The sequence below is a fragment of the Coffea arabica genome, chromosome 7c (assembly GCF_036785885.1).
Source record: "Coffea arabica cultivar ET-39 chromosome 7c, Coffea Arabica ET-39 HiFi, whole genome shotgun sequence".
Lineage (NCBI taxonomy): Eukaryota > Viridiplantae > Streptophyta > Magnoliopsida > Gentianales > Rubiaceae > Coffea > Coffea arabica.
In genome coordinates, this window is record NC_092322.1 from 33,468,163 (window position 1) to 33,489,149 (window position 20,987).

General features: G+C 43.6%; 1 protein-coding gene and 1 non-coding gene across 2 annotated transcripts; one reads left to right on the forward strand and one right to left on the reverse strand.

The window, feature by feature from the left end:
• Positions 1 to 2,321: 2,321 nt before the first annotated feature.
• Positions 2,322 to 2,426, forward strand: LOC113700271 (small nucleolar RNA R71). Its single transcript, XR_003450614.1, has one exon. It is a non-coding gene; the product is annotated as a small nucleolar RNA R71 (small nucleolar RNA).
• Positions 2,427 to 7,688: 5,262 nt separating this feature from the next.
• LOC140010662 (uncharacterized) lies at positions 7,689 to 10,730 on the reverse strand. Its single transcript, XM_072057965.1, has 2 exons — positions 8,066 to 10,730; positions 7,689 to 7,945 (listed from the first exon to the last, which is right to left on the reverse strand). Exons 1-2 carry the CDS (start codon positions 10,728 to 10,730, stop codon positions 7,689 to 7,691), a joined length of 2,922 nt encoding a protein of 973 aa, XP_071914066.1.
• Positions 10,731 to 20,987: the final 10,257 nt, after the last annotated feature.

Consider the following 20,987-nt stretch of genomic DNA (forward strand, 5'->3'; position numbering starts at 1 on the left):
CAAATACATCGCATGGTCCTATCATACCGTTGGAACACTACCAATCGATCACAATTATTTTACTTCAAACCATGGTTCTTTCTCATAGTCACTCTCGGGTCTTGTGGTTATATCATACATCAAAAGTCTTGCCAATTCATACCAATATAAATGCAAACTATGAATTTCAAAACTTCACTTAACCAATAAGGCAATTTGCATGTTTTAACCCCCATATAGCTATCAAAAGTGCAAAGTTTTCTTATTCAAATCTAGAGGTGAAACCTCATGCATGATAAATCAATATGTCAAGTATCATATGAAGCAAGAACATGTCAATGATAGCCAAGACTTGTGACGAAAGCGGGACAAGAATCTCAAGGTTCAAAGCCAAAAACTCCCATGCTAGTTCAAGTAATCAGAATAATGGCTACCTTTCTCACCTGGCCATAATAATAACATACTCAATTACAATGTTAAAGATGTCACACTACTCCAAATTATCATAGAAAGGAGACTAATACTACCCTTAACCACTAATTCCTAACAAAAGATCATTTCCTCATCAAGGTGATACATAAGGGTTGATTTTAACGGGTCATTAACTTTCAAAAAAATAGAAACAGGGCGAGATATTTATACAAAATTAAAGTCCTCTGAATCTAGTTTCCAACGCAATAAACGGCACCTAAATCCGAGTTTGCTACATCAAGTTATGGCCAAAACATTGAAGTATGTCTGTACAAAAAATTCAATCCGCCCAAGAATTATAGCCATGGATTATATACGCAAACCTCAAGGTAAAAGCTGAAAAGTCTCTCCCACTTTTATCCCAAGTTTGAGCCAAAATTTGAACAAAATTTCCAGCATGACCTAGTCAATTTCCACCTTATTCTTATAGCAAAAACTCACTAGAACATGTCTAGCAAATCATGTATCATGTGGTATATATGCTTGGCAGGAAAACCATCCAAATCACACAAAGATCAACTTGAAACCAGGCAATGTCCTTTCTATATCAAACCTGGAAATTCCAATATAAGCTTGAAAACCATGAAAATTTCTGTAAAAGTCATGCCTTTTTCACCCTAAAGCAACAAATGCTATCATACTCTGACATATATAAAACTTCAAGTAAACTACATCAAAGCTGGAATTTTAACCCTAAAACTGGAAATTTCAACCAAAGCTGGAAAACCATATACCAAAGCTTAAAAGTTCACATCAAAGCTAAACCATCTCATAGCTAAGTTATCAAGTTCATTTCAAGGCTAGAAAATGCATATCAAGGCTGAAAATTGAACATTAAATCTGGAAATTACAAGCTACCCTAGCAAAACCATGAAATCTTTCATAAACATGTTTCCTTTAACTTCAATCATGACATATTTTGAATGAATCTCGAGAGACAAGTCAAAGAGATATTTTCTAGAAACTTTACCTCAAAACTCCCAAGCAAACAAGAGTTTTTTTCCTCCAAAAACTCCACCAAGGTCTTCCCTCCAAGCTTAACTCAAGATTTATCGGAGTGGATTAGGGTTTCATGTCAATTTCTTTCTCAATCTAGCAAGAATTAAGTCGAACTTTGAAGTTTTCTCCTCTCCTTTCTCTCTCTCTATGGTTCGGCCAAGAGCAATAAAAAATGAGAAATTTTGGGTTCAATTTTGCAAGATAAAGACTAAGAATAGTCTTGGTAAAAGATTGGCTTGATGGTTGACAAGTGGCGACTTATGGTTTCATTCTTATCTCTTTGTCTCTTTTGTGTTTCCAATATCTATTCCATCTTGTGTTCTTCTAATTCACTCTTAACACTTCTAATCACATAATCCCTCTAGTACCACACCTATTTTCGTCCACCAAATATAATGCGCACACCTCACTAATCGGTCACACTATCTTAATGTACTACGAAACTTAACATACACCAAATTATAAAAGGGAAAAGACAAAAATCTTGATTCAACCATGAACATCACCATAAAATTAAGACAAGTAAAATAAAGAAAATGTAACTTATTTTTTTTTCAAAAATAAGAGAAAATATAGAATAATTTTTCAAAAATACAAAATATGAAAATAATTTTTAGGGCCCTCACATTTTGATTACGTTATCCTTAACATTCAAAGAAGTCAAGTTATCAATTTCAAGCATACCTGTGGGTCTCCTTCTATTACCTCGCTCATTGGCCCATTGGTAATTATTAGTAGCCATTTCCTCAATTAGTTGTTAGGCTTCCTCGGCTGACTTTCCCATTAAAGCTCCTCCCGCTGCTACATCTATATGAGTCTTTATCGAATAGGTGAGTCCATTGTAGAATGTTTGGACTATGAGCCAATCGAGTAGACTATGATGAGGGCATCTTCGTTGTAGCTTCCGATAACTCTCCCAAGTCTCGTACAATGTCTCTTCTTCTTGTTGACAAAAACTAGCTATATCCATGCAGTTTTGCCCGGTAGAAAGAACTTATTAAGAAAAACTTTTGATCGGCTTAAATAGTAAAGGTATTAGGAGAATGAGATTGTAACCAAAACTTGGCCTTGTCTCTTAATGAGAATGAGAACAATCTAAGCCTAATGGTATCATCACTAACACCATTAAGTTTAATTGTATCACAAATTTCTAAAAATGTAGATAAATGAGAATTTGAGTCTTTGGTTGCATTGCCTCCAAATTGAGATTGTTGCACCATTTGTATAAGAAATGGGTTAATCTCAAAATTGTTAGCATTTACCGCAGGTCTCACCATGCTCGTTTGCAAACCATCACCTCCGGGCAATGCAAAGTCCTGTACTGCTCTTCTATTCGCCTCCTTTACCATAGGTTCAATTGTTATTTTTCCTTCACCTTGAGTCTCCACAGCTTCTCGTAGTGCTTGCCTCCGTTGCCTCCTTAAAGTCCTTTCAATTTCGAGATCCAATGAAACAGTGACTCTTAGACCTCTCTGCATACACCACAAGAAACCACAATCAAAGATTACCAAAACCAAAACCAAAACTAAAGACTAAATTACTTTAGGCTACTCTATCTACTAAGTCTAAATATATTCACAATATAACACAATGTTTAGACTGATAAAGCTCACTTAGCCTTAATATTGTCATAATCGCCGACAATGACGCTGAAAACTTGACGAGGTTTAAACCTACGCTCTAAATTTTAACTTAATTCTCTCTTTCACTGCAAGTATACAGGTCGTGGCTCATAGTATTAGGGAGTTAGGATTGATTCTATGAGGATTACTTTCAGCTACCAAGGTTTCTAACTCAATCTATTATCTAAACTAATCAAGTATTCTAACTAAGTAAAACTACCACAATGCTAAAACTAATGCAAGGCAAATTAACAACTTGAAGAAACTCAACTAAACACAAGTGTTCTATGGTATAGAATCCACTAAATATACCTAATTATGGATGAAATGGTCATTTATCACTAATCTTCATGTCTTGATAAGAATGCATTTCACTCAAGCCATCGGAAATCGCTCTCGCCAATGCACTGAACTTAGCCAACACTATAGTTTCCCTACTTTCATGGTGAAATCTAAAGTGAAGGCTTAATTTAGATTAAAGAATACTAAAACATCCACCTAAGTGTGCCACCATTTTCGTGTGCCTACTCCTTAGATTCCATCTATTCCATTTCGATCATTGTTAACTATTCTCATAGATTAACAATAGCTAGGATGGCTTGTAAATGTTGATCAAGCATTCACAAGTGTTAAAGTAAGAATAAATGAACTAGCAAGTACAAGATATAACAATAATCAACTTTATCCAACCATAATCAAGGCACAAATAGCTTCATCTATTCCTAAAATAAGAAGGTTTAGCTAGACATAGTAGATTTAACAACAAAGTTCATGTCTTCAATGTAACCAAGTATTAATGAAACAATAAAGAGAGTAAAGAGAAAGAAATGCTTATTCAAGTGAAGAAACTGGATCTTCAAGATTCATCATTTTCATTGCCATAAAAAATACATTGTTACATCAAGAGTTCTTCAAGTTCTTCAAGAGAAATGAAAACTAGATTGAAAACTATCACTAAGCTAAGCTAGAGAGAAAAGAGAGAAAAGTGCTTCTCTTGCATCAAGAGCTAATCTCTCTCTTCAGTAATGTGTTTCTTTCTTGTTTTTGAGCTCCTAGATCCTCCAAAAATTGGTATGAATTGTTATTTTGTACCCTATCCAAGATAAAGAAAGAAAGAAAAGCCATGCAAGTTGACAACTTGTAGCCACCATGAATCCCTTAGATGAATCCCCCAAGGGATTCTCCCAGGGATTGTGCAGGACAATGGATTTGCTACGAAATGGCTCACTGGCCACAAACCGCGGGCGGATTCCTCGAGGGTTTCTCTTTTTTTTTTTTTTTTTTTAGCTTCATCCTTTCCTTGCACCACTTCATTTGGCCATTGTCGTGACTCCTCAAGCTTCTCAGCCTCACTCATTTCATTTCCAATTAAGTTTGATCATTTTACCTACAAAAACAAAGAGATTTTGCATGTAAAATCACAAAAATCACAACTAATTCATTTATCAACTTAAAGTGCAAACTAGTGATATAAAATGGACAATTTATACCAATTAATCTTACAAATTGGGTCAAAAACAATATGAAACACAGTAAAAAAATCACAAATCTAACCATTATCATTTGTGTGCAATCAGACTTGTTGGTCTTAATTAGGATCCTTTAGCGGTGTTTGTAGTGTCCTTGGCATATTCGTAGAGAAGTATGGCAGATATGGCAATTGGTTGGGGACTCTTCTTGACTCTCTCATTGTTTCAGGGAAGCTAATAAAGTTGCTGACATATTGTCCAATGTGGGTGTCTCTCATCCCTAACATCATATCAGAATTTATGAGTGTCTACACATGTTTCTAAAGTTGGCTCGAGGGGAAATCAGACTGGATAGATTAGGAATGCCTTCTGTTAGGAAGATAAAGATCATCTAGGATGTGTTTTTGGTCATTTTCATGTTGATACTTGAGGTAAGGTTTAGTCCTCCTCTTGTAACTTTGTTTTTTTCATATAAATAAAATTTGGGGTGGCGTTTGTCCTCGTGTATGGGGTTAGCCAAAAAAAAAAGGGTTTGTGTGCCCTAAGGTAGTTGGACTCTGCCCTAAGTTCAACTATTTCATTTCTATATAACACTAGTTTGGCATCTAAACTAATTTGTCTTCTATTTTTCATCTTTTCCTTTCAATTCTGAACTTTTCAGGCCATGATTTTTTTTTTGGGTTCAGTAACAAAGGACCAAAAAGTATACTACATAATTATAATAAGTAAATGATACAATTGGAGGGTTTTGTTGTTACAAAAGGGGAAATCATTCAAAATATTCCTCATATTTCGTTAAATAAATTTTTTTATTCTTTACTCTTAAAGTGGTAATTTTACATCCCTTACAAAATTAAATCAGTAAATTTTGGTTGCAATCGAGATTTTTGACCATTTTTTGTCCTGAATTATTATATAACTTGCACACAATCATTTTTTAGGAACAAAAGATTAGATTTCAATTGTAGTTGAATAAATGACAGGATCTGTATTCATTGTTGTTCTTAAAAAAAAAAAATAAGATTTAACTTAGACTATCTATATTTTTAGATTAATCTTTTCTACACTGACAATGTATGTACTGTCAATTTTGAATGAATGACAACTATGCAAAATTTAAATTTGAAATCCAACTTTTGCATGTGTGTTGGATTCAAATGTGATAGTGTATACATTATCCGTATATATAAGATTTACTCTATATTTTTTTTTCAAAAAGAAGTAGAATCTAATCCAATTCATACTCGTTTTTACCACTAAATGGGTGGGATTTGATTTTTAGGTACTTAAAAAATAAATACATATAGGTCATGTGATGATTTCAAACTAAAAGTTGGTCAAAAATTTATATTGGGACCAAATTTTGCTAGTTTGAATATGTAAGGGACGTAAAGTTTACATTTTAAAAGTGAAGGAAAAAAAATTTGTTTGGTGGGGAAAATATCGTTAGTTGGCAAAGGCAAAATGTAACTTAGGTGGGGAAAATACAAACATCCATCATTAAAAGATCTGCTAAAGGCATGTGCTTAGAGGATGCATCAGCAAGAAAATTACACACTGTCTGAATTCCAGTTTATAGCTTTGAAAGATCCCCATCATTTGCTGGCAGTCGCGTGTGAGGTTAGATTTTTTACAACTTGCTGGTAGATCCCTCTCTAAATAATCCACAGAGATCTACGAGTCTGAATGAATCATTAAATTGTGTATACTGTGATCAAATAGCCATTAAAAGATCAGCTCTTAACGCACACCTTAGCCATAACATTGGAATGATTTCCCATATTTGTCTCAAAGCTTATCAGCCAATTTCTAGGTTGATTGCAAAGAACACCACCTTTTCCTGCTGTCATGTTGCGGATGCTCCATCAGTGATCAATGTTGAGTATGAACCAATCGGTGGAGGCAATACTGCGATCCATTGATGTTAAGGCAGTCTCATAGAATGGCACTTATGTGTGGCCTAGAGAGTAATATGTACCGTAAGAGTGGGTTCATTAGTTTCATGCCACAACTTCCTCCCTCTCATAAACGATTTAAAACATAAAACTAGCTGCTGGATTTACTTTTAACTCATTTTTCATTCTTTAATTTTTTTATTTGTTATTTTTCACTGTTGATAAATGAATCAGCATATGCGTTGCTTTTTGTACGTTGATCTAGATTCTTTTGTTCCTGACGTGAGCATAGAAACCGTCCAAATGTGGTCCGAATTCCTAGGGTTTCAATGTTGGTGGTCTTTCAAATGAAGCTTCAAATCAAGGCATTAAAAGATGATTGGTGTTGGACCTGCCATTCATAGTTCACGAATATTAAGATGTGGATCAAAAGTTGCTGTTTTGAGTCGTTTGTCCAGCTTAGTCTTAGTCGTTTGCTTTTCTTGACTTTTGGACGTTTGATTTAGCTTTGTTTTAGTCTTTTAAGTTGCCTATTTGTTAGGATTAAATTCGGCCAGCAAGCATGTTGTTGGACCGTTAGTTATGTTAAGTAGAATCCTAATTTGGTTTGGATTTTATTGGTAAGATGCCTATATAAAGGCCGAAACTTTCTTTGTAAAAGGGGAAAAATTTTGAAGAATTTTTCAGTAAACAATTGAGAGTTTTCTCTTTAGCTTCTTGTAAGCATCTCGTTGAATACCTTTAGAATGAGTTCTGGGTGTTCAAACTAGCTTGTCAATTCAAAGAATACGTTTGAATTGTGGTGCCTTCTAACTTCAATTTCGGTTATTAATTTGAGTTATTCAAGGGTTGAGATTATATCAATACGTTCATGACTACTAGAATTAATTGGGTCTCCAAACCTTGAGTGTTGTTCGTCTAGATCCTGTGACTTGTTGAACTGCGGGTTTCATTCACGGAGTTTGTATCAGTTCTTGTCTATGAAGTTGTTACAATAAAATTGATTGATGCTTGAATGCTAACTGCCAATTTCATTCACGAGGATCTCTCGAATTTTGTCTCCATAACTTTTTTTTTTTTTTTGTGAGTCAAATATTTTTTTTTTTAATCTCGTATTTTATTCAATACAAAATCATAAAAGTTAGAAGATTTGCAGCATGGCCATGAACAAAAGACTTGACCTATCCTCACCTTTCCCCCCTTTTTCCTGAACCAGTACGTGGAAACATCACTAAACACAAGCACGCCGGCGCTCAAGAAGCACGGAAGTTAGGATAGCCAAGCCTATCCAACCTAAGGTCTCCTCGAACCAAACGCGGCAATTGCGCAAACGAGTTATAGATAACAGTAGAGCCGGTATCTGTCCCAATCTTAGAAAGCCGATCTGCTGGCACATTCGCTTGGCGATAACAGTGGGAGACAGCTTGAAAAGCATTCCGAAAGGCAAGCAACTCGTCCAGCTCTCGTTGCAAGGCCCATGGGCATCTACCAACCCCTGTGACCATTTGGACTAAAAGAATGGAATCAGACTCCAGGTGCAAGCAACAAAAGCCTCGCGTGACACACAACTTAATCCCAAATAACAAGGCCTTCAATTCTGAATGTAGGCTCGTTGTCTATCCCCAATAACCCGCAAAACCAAGTCTGAAAATTCCTGCACTATTTCGCAAAATCCCACCACCTCCACTTCTCCCCGGATTCCCTAAGGAGCACCCATCAGTGTTCAGTTTTAGGAGGGTAGAAGCCGGAGGCAGCCACCTGACTAATGTGACCCTCATTTCCTTCTTCCACCCCATCAGTGAAATGTGTAGTCGATGCCACGAATAACGTCCCACCCCCATATCCTTAAAGTGCACCTGAAGAATATCACAGACATCCGAAAGAATAAAGCCATGTACCTGTATCGCTGACAACACCTTTCCATCCCACACCGCCACATTCCTAGCCTTCCAAAGATGCCAACAAATAAGCGAAGGCAATATCTGATACAACAATTTCATCAACTTGTTCTTAGCCGGGCGCATCCACCATTGAATGACTGCATGTTTTACCGTTGAGACATGTGCAAAGTCTCCTGCCTCTACCTGAAAAGAATTCCATACCCACCGTGGGACATCTCCAGCACAAAAGACATGATCAACTGACTCCACCGCTGGGTTGACACAGCAAGAACACCGAGATGGACCGCAGACACCTCGCCTCTGCAGCGATTCCATCACAGGCAGGCGGCCCGATAACATCCTAATCATAAAAAAAGAGATTTTTACAGGCAAAGCTGACAACCAAATATTAAAGGAGAAGATGGAAATGTTGGAATCCTGTCGGACCAAATTATATGCAGATGAGAAGGAGAAGGAACCAGTTGTCTCCAAGTCCCACACCATCCTATCTGGGCGTGTAGAAAAAATATCAGGAGGGCGTATTTGCATAATCCTAGAAACAATGCTATCAGGTAGCCATTGATGAAGCATCGAAACGTTCCAGCTCCCATTCAACACGAAGTCCGCTACGGCGTGATCACCAAAATTCTCAACCTGTTGACACAACGACCCTGCACCCATCCAATTCTCATGCCAAAAGTCCACCATTCCATTCTGCAACACCCACTGGATATGGGAATCTGCCAGAGCCTGGCACCTGACCAGCCTCCTCCAGGTGGGAGATTGAAAGCGCTGAAGTTCCGCTTCACACGCATGACCGCCATGGAGGTATTTAGCGTGCATAAATTCTGCCCAGAGAGATAAACATTGCCTGAGGGACCACCATAGCTTCACTGAAAATGTCTCCAACACATCCGCCAGGGACTGCACGCCAATCCCCCCTTCATCAAGCGGTTTGCACATAGTCTCCCATCTAATCCAATGGTAGCGATTACCCCCCTCAGACCTTCCCCAAAGGAAATTTGCAAAAACCTTCTCGAGGGTATGAAGCACACCCTTTGGAGGATCCGTGACAACAAGGATGTGTAGAGGCAACGATGACAAAACACACCTGATTAAAACCAAACGCCCACCAGGTGACAATAACTTTTCCTTCCACGATAGAACCCGCTTTGCAACTGAGGAGCAGATGTCCAAGAAGTAGCTACATCTCCGTCTTCCGGAATAGAGAGTACATCCAAGATACTTAAGTGGGAGGGACTTGGCCTGAAAACCAGAAACTTGTGACACCACACGTCGACGAGCAGGGCTCAACTTATCATGAGTAACAAAGCAACTCTTCAGACAATTTACCTGCTGCCCAGACATACTACAATACATCCCCAATACCCTCATAACATGCTGCAAAGTACTCTTAACCCCGCTACAAAAAATAATTACGTCATCTGCAAAAGCTAGATGTGTAATGGCAGGACATCTGGAAGGAATCTTAAACGGCAGGAATCCACGCTGGCCAACCAAAGAGTTAAGCAACCTAGACAGGACCTCTGCCCCAATAACAAAAAGAGCCGGTGAAATGGGGTCACCTTGTCGGAGCCCCCTAGTTGATTGGAAAAAGCCACAAGGAGAGCCGTTGACCAGAACCGAAAACCAAACATTGGAGATTAACCGCCAAATCATATCAATCCACCTCTCTGTGAAACCAAATCGACGCAGTACTTGTAACAAGAAAACCCATGAAATGCGGTCGTAAGCCTTGGCCATGTCCAACTTTAACACCACATTCCCTCCCCTATTAGAGCGACGAATTCCAGATATAAGCTCCTGAGCCAACAGAAAATTATCAGAGATATGCCTTCCTTTCACAAAGCCACTCTGCTGAGGGAAAATAATCTTCGGCAAGATCCATGCTAATCTGTCCGACAAGACCTTGGATATCATCTTATTGATAAAGTTACACAAGCTAATCGGACGGAATTGGGTAAAATCCTGCGGAGACTGGACCTTCGGAATCAGCACTATTGAAGTGGAAGATATACTCCTAGGCAGCACCTCTCCACAGAAGAAACTTACCACAGCCGCATGGACATCCTCTGCCACAATGTCCCATGCACACGTAAAAAACCTACCCGAGAACCCATCCGGCCCAGCCGCACTCCCACCATCCATTGCAAAAATCACTGACTTAACTTCTTCCTTAGAAGGGATCTCGTCTAGCATGTCATTATCCTGATCCGTCAGCAATTTCGGTATAACGTCAAAAGCATTAAAGGATGCACTAGGGGACTCTGCCGTAAATAACCGTTTAAAAAAGGATTCGGCTTCCCTCTCAATGTCATCCGCAGACTCCAGCCAATCCCCAGTGGATGATTTAATCCGATGGATTACCGACCGTTGGTGGCGCTCTGCCACCATTGCATGGAAATATCTCGAATTTCGATCTCCATCCTTCAACCATTTGACCCTTGATTTTGTTGCCAAAACATATGCTCCACCCCTTGCGACCGCCGAAGATGAGCCCGAGCCTTCTGTAATGCTACAAGCTTGTCTTCCGATGGATCAGTGTCATAGCTCAACTCAGCGTTGAGGGCCATGTCCTCTGCCACCCGTACCGAGCCAAAGATATCTCCGAAAACCTCCCGAGACCAGGCACGTAACACCATCTTGACACTTCGAAGCTTAGCAGCAAGGACCATTAACGGAGGCCCCGAGAAAGCCACGTTCCAGTTGCATCGGACCACATCCAAAAACCCAGGCTTAGATGCCCAAAAATTTAAGAAACGGAATGGCCTCGGCTTGTTATCTAGTTTTGTCGTAGCCGATAATAATAATGGCGCATGATCCGAAGGATCCCTAGATAAATGGCGAACGCTAAAATCCAGAGCGAAATTAGAAGCAACTTGATTCATTAGCAACTGCAGAGGCCCTATTCTGGGTCTAGACACGTGGCAGTCCAGGCGGGGCCGAGCTGGGCCTCGGCCTCAGGCCCCCGGCAGCTGCCCTGGGCCACCCTGTTAGGGCTCGTAAAGGAGGCAGGAGTCCATCCCGAGGAGGTCGGGGATAATCCCCCTAAGTGCGGGATGCTGGCTGTTCGGGGCAAGTCCCGAAACGTACGGAGGTCGGACTCCCGCCCAGGTATAAATACTAGCACACATTCACCGTATAAGACACGCTGACTATTGGCAATTTACCCCCGACCGTCATTGCTTCCCGTGAACTCATCCCTACCGGAAAACTAACTTGACCATCGGAGTGCCCTCGGGGACAACCCTCGGGCCCCCCTTTGTTAGTTCGTTATTGTTTGTTTTGCAGGCTTAGGATCAGCTCTTCCATCAGCACCCCGAGCTCATCCGTTCAGCTCGGTCCGGGGAAGCTCAGCGCTTCTTCAGCTGGCGCCGTTGCCGGGGAACGTAAGGTAAGTAAGATTGTGTTGATGGCCAGGACACTATCCAAGCGCACGGTAGAGAGCACTGGCCCTGGGGGCGGTGAGGGGTCCCAGGGAAAGGAGGCTGAGGCGTCCCGGGGCGCCGGGGGGTCAGCCCTTTTGGGGGAACGGAGGCAGCAGATCTTCCAGTTCGTGACGGAGAATCTCCCCATGCTGGAGGATATAATCCGACAGGCGAAGGAAGGAGACGGGGCTGGGGGTGCGCAGACCTCCAAGGCCAAGGGGAAGGAGAAGGAGTCACCCCCTGACCCTTCGGAGGATGAATCACGAGACCAGTCCCCCAGGAGGAAACGACCACGGACTCCACCTCGCCCGCGAGCCTCGGTGGTCGGAGACAGCGAGAGGTATTCCCGCGACCGGTCCGCGAGGAGCCGTCCCAGAGACCCCTCCCCGCGGAAGCCACACTCAGGGGGATTATCCCCGACCTCCTCGGGAGTTTTGTGTTCAGTTGCCTATTCTCTGAAATCCGAATTTTTGTTTTCTCATTCAATAAAAGCCCGACTTCACAGTTTCAATTTCACTTGTACTTATTTCATTTTAAAATTTTAAAGTCTGCACCTTGCACTAGCACACTTGGCGTTCCCTCGCTCAATGTCCTAGTGGGGGGCTAGGGGTAGTAAGGGGCGAAGTGTGAAGCGTTCGACCCAGGAGGTCGGCACGAACGCACTTAATGTTCAAGTACTCAGCCTCAAGGGTCTGGCACATAATGTTCGATCCCAAGAGGTCAAGTGTTCGGCCCAGCAGGTCGGCACGACTGGGAAGTCGGAATCCGGGGGAAGTGTTCGGCCCAGGAGTTCGGCACGATGGAGAAAAACTTGGAAGCTTGGGAGGATTCTAGAAACTCCTCGCTCGACCCAGGAGGTCGGCGAAAGAGGGGTTCGATGCCCGACGCGCGATCGCGAGAGGTCGGCACGGGCCTTCGAGTCCGGGGGCTCCGCGTTCGACCCAGGAGGTCGGCAGGAACGCCCTTAGCGTTTAAGTGCTCAGCCCCAAGAGGCTGGCACACCCCCTTAGTGGGTCTATTTGGTGCTCGACCCTAGAGGCCGGCGCATGATTTTAATAGTTAGATTGCCGTTGGGCAACTCCATTGCTGGATGGGAAGGATGACGTCTTTGGTGCTCGGCCCAGGAGGTCGGCACTTGGCGTTGCTCGCAGGCAAGAAAGGCAGAATGATTTTTCGAAATTTCGCATATGCATTCAAAGCCTATCTATTACAAAACTTCCGAGTTGCCTATCTATTACAAAACTTCTGAGTTGCCTATCTGCTACAAAATGTGCCGAGCTGTGAAGAGAAAACAGCTCGGGCCCCCTCCTTCTTGCTGGTAGTCCGCCTGGAGCAGGAGCTGAAGGTACACCTTAAACATGCTGAGAGGCGTATGGTGAAGGCTATCCAATCGAACCTTTCCGTCTCAGATGGACCCCCAAGGGCATTTTCAATTGGAGCATGGTCACATCCTTATAAGAAGACGGAAAGGGTTTCTGGAATGGCTGCCGCCCTAGACCACCGGCTCTTTCCCAGCAGTCCTGCCGGGAGACTCGCTCTCCTCCAAGGGGACCTCCGCCAGCTCGGCCCCAACGTCGGTTCGGTCTACCAACCCCTTCAGGGCATGCCCCTTGCGGTACCCGTCGAAGAGCCAGTCCAGCCTCTCCTCGGCCGCAGGATTGTAGTCCTTGAAGTCCGCCAAGTTGAAGCCAGGAGGGTTGAGGCTCTTCACCTTGTCCAGGGCCCGCGTAGCGCCGACCTGGAGGATGAGCAGGTTAAGGAGGGCGATGTCCTCCTCAAACTGCTCGGAAGAAAGGAACTCCCGAACAGCATTCTTCCGCTCCCGGCTGACGGTGCCGGAGAGCTCGAGGGCGTGGTCCTCCTTCAGCTTGGCCACGCCTGCCTTCTCCTGGTCGAGCTCCGACCTGGTGGAGGCGAGCTGGACCTGAGCTGCGTCCAGCTCTCCCTCGGCATTGCCCAGTCTGGCCTTGAGGGAGCTCGCCTCCTTAAGGGCCTGGGACAGCTTCTTCTCCGCCTCCAAATTCTTCTTACGCAATTTCTCCAGATCGGGAGATAGCTCGGAGAAGCGGATCGCCAGGGCGGCACCAGCGGCGTTGGCCTGAGGGAGAAAGAGAACAGGTCAGCACGTCACACTACTTATCTGAGACGCGGGGGCAAAACTATCCCACGGGCTAGACTTACTTGAGTTTGGGCGGTGTAATACGCGTCCAAAAGCTCGGAAGGGTCGGCCAGCTCCATCCACCTCTTGTCTCGAGGAAGGACTGAGCCTACCATCAGCTCGCGAGCTTCCTCGGGAAACTGGGCTCGGTCGTTGATGGAGAGCTCCCAGGACGGGCAGAAGTGGCGGGGGTCGTGCATCGTGGGGGCTTGGCCCGGCTTTAAGGGAGCCACGTGGCGGAAGTGCCACAAGCTCGGAGGGGTTGACTCCTGGGCATGCTCCTCGGCAGAGCCCACGCCCAGATGGACTGGCCCCCCCGAGGCCAGCGCAAGAGGAGGGGGCTGAGCCGTAACCAGCGCGAGTTTCTTCGCAGGCTGGGAGGGCTCGTCTCCTCGACCCCTCTTCTGCCCGGCCGCATTTTTCTTGTTGTTGGCAGCTTTCTTGGAGGGGGAGGGGGTCCCCTGCGTTTCCTTCTGGGGGGCTTGGCCGCCCCCATGGTTGAGGTCGCCCCAGGGACCTCCTGGGCAGCTTCTGGCTGAGGAGTGGCGGTCGCCTCCTCAGTGGGCGCGCCCAGCAACTTGGACAGCTTCCTCACTGCAAGAAGAATCACGGGGTCAGTCAGAGCAGGATGGAAAGAGTGTACACATATGCAAATGCAATAGGGGGAAAGCCAGCGTTACAGGTGTCAAGCTTGGGCTTGGGGGTCACCACTTCCCCAGAGGATCTGGACAACGTCCCTATCAGCTCGGCTGCGGAGATCTGCTCAGTGGAGAACTTGGTGACATCAAGCTTCACCTTGGAGCCCAACAGCTGGCTGAGGGTATCGTAACCCAGGTCCTCCGGGTAGGAGTCGGCCTTGACCCCCCCAACCTTCCACACATTGGGGGGAAAATGTGTGGACTTGACGAAGAAAAAGTCCTCCTTCCAATTCTTCACGGAGGAGGGGAGTCCGGAGAATAACTCCTGGGCACCTTTCCCTCCCTTGGTTTGGGGACCGCGGCGTGAAAAGTAGTACCATCCAGGGAGGGCGGTCTTAGGAATGAAGGCAGCTCGGAAAAGGGAGAGGGAGTAAGGGATGTTGCAGAGGAGGCAGTAGATCAGGAATCCGATGATGATCCTGATGGAGGTGGGGTGAAACTGGGTGATCTTGAGCCCCCAATAGTTCAGGATCTCGGTTAGAGCTGAAGGAATGGGGAGGCGGAGCCCGGCGATGAGCTGCTCCCTGTAGATGGCTACAAAGCCAGGGGGAGGGCGGCAGGCTCGGTCGTCGGGCCCGGCTGCCGTCGGCTCGTAGGCCGGAGGAATGGAGTACGACTTGGCCAGCTCGGCCACGTCCTGGGATGATAGGGTGGCCTCCTGTAGGTCTGGATAACCATAGGAGAATTCGTGATCATTCCCCTGCTCCGAAGCAGGGGTCCCCTCAGAGGAATCCCTGTCCTCCCCAGCTCCGTCCTGGGCCCCGCCGGGGGAGTCGTGTGGAGACTGGGGAGAGGAGGTGGTTGCGGCTTCCCGCTCAAGGTAGGCGTCGAGCTCGGCCGCCTCCTCTAGAGCGCGGGCAGAAGGAGAATGGGATGAAGGAGACTGGGGTGAAGGAGAACTCATAATGACTATAGGGTCAAGGAGGTCGAGGTCAGAAGCGGAAGAGGAAGAAGGGGGAGGGGGAGAAGGCGACGGTGAGGATGAGGGCGAAGGTGAGGACGAGATGAGGATTCTGATGGCTCTGCGACGGGCCGGACTCGGGGGTGCGGTGGAAGTAACGTCGGAATGACCCGACATAAAAAGCAGAAGGTGGCAGAAGGCAAAAGGGAAGATGAATCGCAAAAAGGGACTTACTGATGATGATCAAGGCAGAAGAAGGATGGAAGACTCGCCGGAATCTGGGCACAGGACACCGGAAGCTGCTGGAAAATGGAAATGCGAATGCACAAGGAGAATGGTAATTCAAAATGCACAAGAGGAAGCGGAAGTGGCAAATGGAACAGATGGGAATTTGGTGACCCCTATTTATAGGGGGAGGAGTGGGGGGAAAACGGTTGCGTGAATTTGAACCGACCCCCATGTGAACGCATTTAATGCTGGTACGAAAATCAAAGAGGTGTGACAACTGAAAGGACGCGGGCGCAGCGTCCCTGTAACAGCACTATACTAGAGGTGACCTCGGCAGGGTAGTGCGCGACTCTGGTCTCCCACGTGGCAGAGGTAGATTAGGTCTGCCTGACAGCCTTACCTAATCTAGGGGGCTAGTGCAGAGGCCCTATTCTGGGCCTAGACACGTGGCAGTCCAGGCGGGGCCGAGCTGGGCCTCGGCCTCAGGCCCCCTGCAGTTGCCCTGGGCCGCCCTGTTAGGGCTCGTAAAGGAGGCAGGAGTCCATCCCGAGGAGGTCGGGGATAATCCCCCTGAGTGCGGGATGCTGGCTGTTCGGGGCAAGTCCCGAAACGTACGGAGGTCGGACTCCCGCCCAGGTATAAATACTAGCACACATTCACTGTACAAGACACGCTGACTATTGGCAATTTACCCCCGACCGTCATTGCTTCCCGTGAACTCATCCCTATCGGAAAACTAACTTGACCGTCGGAGTGCCCTCGGGGACAACCCTAGGGCCCCCCTTTGTTAGTTCGTTCTTGTTTGTTTTGCAGGCTTAGGATCAGCTCTTCCATCAGCACCCCAAGCTCATCCGTTCAGCTCGATCCGGGGAAGCTTAGCGCTTCTTCAGCAACCTATCTAATCGCTTCCAGATACGCGCCCGTCCATGCCTGTTATTGCACCATGTGAAGCAAGAGCCCGAGTACCCCACATCAAAAACCCCTGCCTGAGACATAAAATCTAAAAAATCCCAACCCTCTGCTGGTCTAAAAGGCAACCCTCCCCTTTTCTCCTCCGCCGACACGATGACGTTGAAATCCCCCATAATCAACCAAGGGGATTGATCCGGGTTGTCGACTAGGAGACTAGACCACAATTCTAGCCGTTCAGTGTCTGTGCACTTTGCATGAGTAACTGAGAAGGTGATAGGTCTCTCAAATAACAAAGAGCTAAGTTGTAGTGACATGTGTTGACTCGATTCTCCAACCATGCTACACAAGATAGAGGATTTGTAAAGAACCCAAATATCCCCCCTACTATTACAGATGGCTTGATCCATGTGAAGACGCATCCTAATCGAATGAATATCCACTGCTTGGACTTTCGGTTCACAGATAGCAACCAATTGAATCGCATGATGATTAACTAAAAATCTCAATCTACGAAAATTTGGGGCACGGGACACACCCCTGATATTCCAGAAAAGGAACTTAATCATTGATTTACAGCAGAGAAAGAGTTCGAGGTTGCCTTAGCTTTCGATCGCAGCGACCTATCCGACGGAATTTGAGGTAGCTTTCCTCTCTTCTTGCCATACTTAACCAACTGGAATTCTTCCCCATGTTGGAGCTTGTCACTAACCTGTTGAATAATTGGGTCAAGGTTAAAAATATCTACAACCCCAGAAGAGCCCATGCGCTCCTGTGTCATCCCACCATAGAATCTATCGTCATCGTCAGCCTCCCCCTCTGATAGGGATGCAAACCCACCATCCAATAATCCCTCCTCAACACGGTTCTCCTGTTTCTCCACGTCACCAGCAGACTGCTCCAAAACCTCTTTTTGTGTAGATTCCTTTCCCCCTCGCAAATCAACATAGAGATTCTCCGAAACAGTATTGTCGGCCATCAGTTCATGATCAGCATTGACATTGTCAGCTAGCAAGTGATGTTCACCCCTCACATTGTTGTGGGTCAGATTATCTTTACAGTTTGAACCATTGTCGGTCAAATGCTCTGGTTCGGTGTTAAGAGGCTTTTCAATGGGGAAATGGGACCCTTCATTTTGATGACTGTCCACATGCGCTGGTTCGGTGTTAAAAGGCTTCGCAATGTGGGAATGGGACCCTTCAAGTTGAAGACCATGATGATTATCTAGTTGATAGTCCATTTCTCTTTGTCCCCTATGCAATGTCAAACTCATCATGTTACTTGTTTCTGTTTTTTCGTTAGCATCAGCGGTTTGGTTATTGGTTGCTTCAACCACATGATCATCATGAATAGCACAATGTTGCAGAACATTTACTTCCCCTTTCTCCACTTGCACGGCAGACCCAGCAATAGTGGCTTTTGCTGCTAAAATATTTTTTCTTTTTTGAACCGTAGCAGTAGTTCGCACTTCATGAGAATCAGAAATATTTACTGCATTTTCGCTCCCAGTAGCAGCAGTCGCATTCGCAGCCGTATCTTTCGCAATATCAGCAACCACTTCCGCCACCCTATCGTTTGCCATAGCAGCTGGATTAGTCTCAGGTTGATGATTAACCATTTGATTTCCATGTAAGTGTAGATCTTGCTGCGTATTCATGGTCTGTTTAAATTTGAGCTGAGATTCATCCTTATTCAACTTCTTCTTGCACTCCTCATGATGATGTCCTAGCCTTGAGCAAAAAGAACAATATGGAGGGATATTCTCTGTGACAATACGTTGCCAGAAACCTGATTCACCTTCGACAGCAACCCACACCCTTGGCACAACAATTTTAGCTACATCTATCTCTACACATATCCTGGCTACACTAGGACGAGTCCCAGCAGCCGTGGCCGAATCTAAGAACAATGGTCTTCCTACTGGAGACAGAATTGAAAACAAAGAATGTTTATCAAAATAATGAATAGGTAGAGATGGAAGATTTACCCAAACCGGTACTAGAGATGATTCTTTATGCACATGAAATTCCCTGGTCCATCGAAACACACGCATTGGATATTTGCCCAATTGCCAAGTTCCTCTCGACCAAACCCTGTTAAAGTCTACTTCAACTGAGCATTTAATAAGGACATGCCTATAATCCAACAATCCAATGGAAACTTGATCTTTCAAGTTCAAAGAGGCAAAAAACTTTCGAATATCTTCCAAAGAAGGTCGTCTGTGAGAGAATTTGCCAACCAAAGTCCATCTGAATGGCGCCGCAAGTCTGTCCGCATCTACTCTGGAAAAAACAACCGCAGCTTCACCCTTATAAACAGAAGCCTGTCGAAGTTGAATTGGAGATGTTGCCGGCTGTGAGAAGAGCTGAGAGAAAGATTTTTTTGTTGTAGGAGAAAATGCTTGCCCCTCAGCCGACGGCTGAAGGGCTGCCATGGATGAGAAAGAAATGATTTACTAGAGCAGATGAGAGAGATGACCCAATATTAATCATGTAATCCCAATATTAAGCAAGCTATTTTAAAAGATACTGATGACCCAATATTAAGTTTTTGTTTTTGAAAGAAAAAAAACTGCCAATCACTTATGGTGGGCGGGATTGGTTACTCATTTTATTATAGTTTAGACCATTACTATATAAATAGTATTAATCTTGGCACTAAGGAGTGCAAGCTCTTTTCAGTGTAAGCACTATTTTTATCTTAGCTTTTGTTATCCCTAAATTGCTCTCTTGTCTTTTAATTAGAATTATTGCATTTCAATGTCACACTAATTAAAAGAAATAAAACACTCCTGTTGATTACATCTCAATAGTATTGGTAATTATAATTAAAACATACTTATTAAAAACTATTTATCTACCCTCATTAAAAAGTGTACACTTTCAATTGACTATTCACCCGCACAATGCCTGATATTTTAAGGCTCCTATTTCGGGCCTAACAATTCCTGAAGTTCAAATAGGCGGGGAAAGGTATAACCACAAAGATGACAGTAGTAAAAGGCTGTTTTTTCCTACCAAGTTAGCATTATCATTATTAGTATCATTACTATAGAAAAAGTATGAATTTTGGCATTAGGTAGTGTAAGCACTTTTTAATCTTAGTTTTTATGATCTCTAAATTACTTTCACTTTTTAATTAGAATTATTGTATTTCAATGTAGCACTAATTAAAAGAAATAAAACACTCCAATTGATTACATCTCAAAATTAAAAATGCTCATTAAAAACTATTTTTACCCTTGGAGTCCATCTCCAATATTTATATGTATCAAAATTTCTTAATCGAACGTGAAAAATTTCTCATTAGTTATTAGTTGAGATTGTAAAAAAAAAAAATCAATGTCAAAAAATAGATACTCCCTTGAACAAAAAGAAACATACAAGGAGAAGAGAGCCCTTATTAATCTGTATATCTTCATATAAATATCATGGGCAAATTTCACAATTATGTAATTTTTACCAATATGAAGAATTTTTCATGATGAACCCAATAGAATTTCAATATATAAAAAATTTTGACACCTTTATAACTGAAATAGCAGTATTAAACTGGAAAAAGAAAATCTAAAATAGCACCATACAAACTATTATTATCATTAATAGCTACTCAAAACAATAAAAATTAGATTATAAAATATAGTATAAAAGAAAATATAGATTAACTTAATCAAAAATAAGAGAAAATATAAAATAATTTTCGACTCCTCACATAGGGTCTTTTCACTCACTATAAATTTTAAATCCTTATTACCCTATTTCTGCAAGTGCACGATTTGTTTATTAAATATCGAAAAAATAGACGTCATTCCACAGGGATTTAGAATGTAGGAATCAATTGAGTTTAATTACTTGATTTATTATATAGACAATCAAAGTTAAGAAAGTAAAAACAAAAAAAAGTTAATTAGGCCGTAAAACCAGCCATGAAAAAAGTTAGTTAAGGTGGTACAATCGGCCATAAGACATAAGCAATAACATAAAATCGACCATTAGGTGGTATGTAACAGCCCCACTTTCCCCTAAGGCGAACCAAAGGGGTTAGCGGACTGCCTGCCCAACTCTCGCCAGGACTACGGATTAGTTCACATCGATCTAATACGTTCCGGAACGTACCCACGCGCGTAAACAAGTCAAAATCACAAATAAAAAAAAAAGAAAATCGAAGCCGATGATGAACAGTACCGGCCACGTCAGAATCCAGATACTAGGCCGAGAGTAGCCAAAATTTTTCTTTTGCCGTTTGAAATACGAGTTGATCCGAAATTCAACCAAATATCAACCAAACATACACACATTGAAATGTAACATTTTCAAGCCAAAGCGGCAT

Bases quoted from the DNA above. Each gene is read 5' to 3' on its own strand.
- LOC140010662 (XM_072057965.1), bottom strand. From the start codon at position 10,730: ATGGTGGCAGAGCGCCACCAACGGTCGGTAATCCATCGGATTAAATCA. The intron at 7,946-8,065 runs GTTATTGGGGAT...CCATTCTTTTAG, and splicing joins TTTCAGACTTGGTTTTGCGG to TCCAAATGGTCACAGGGGTT.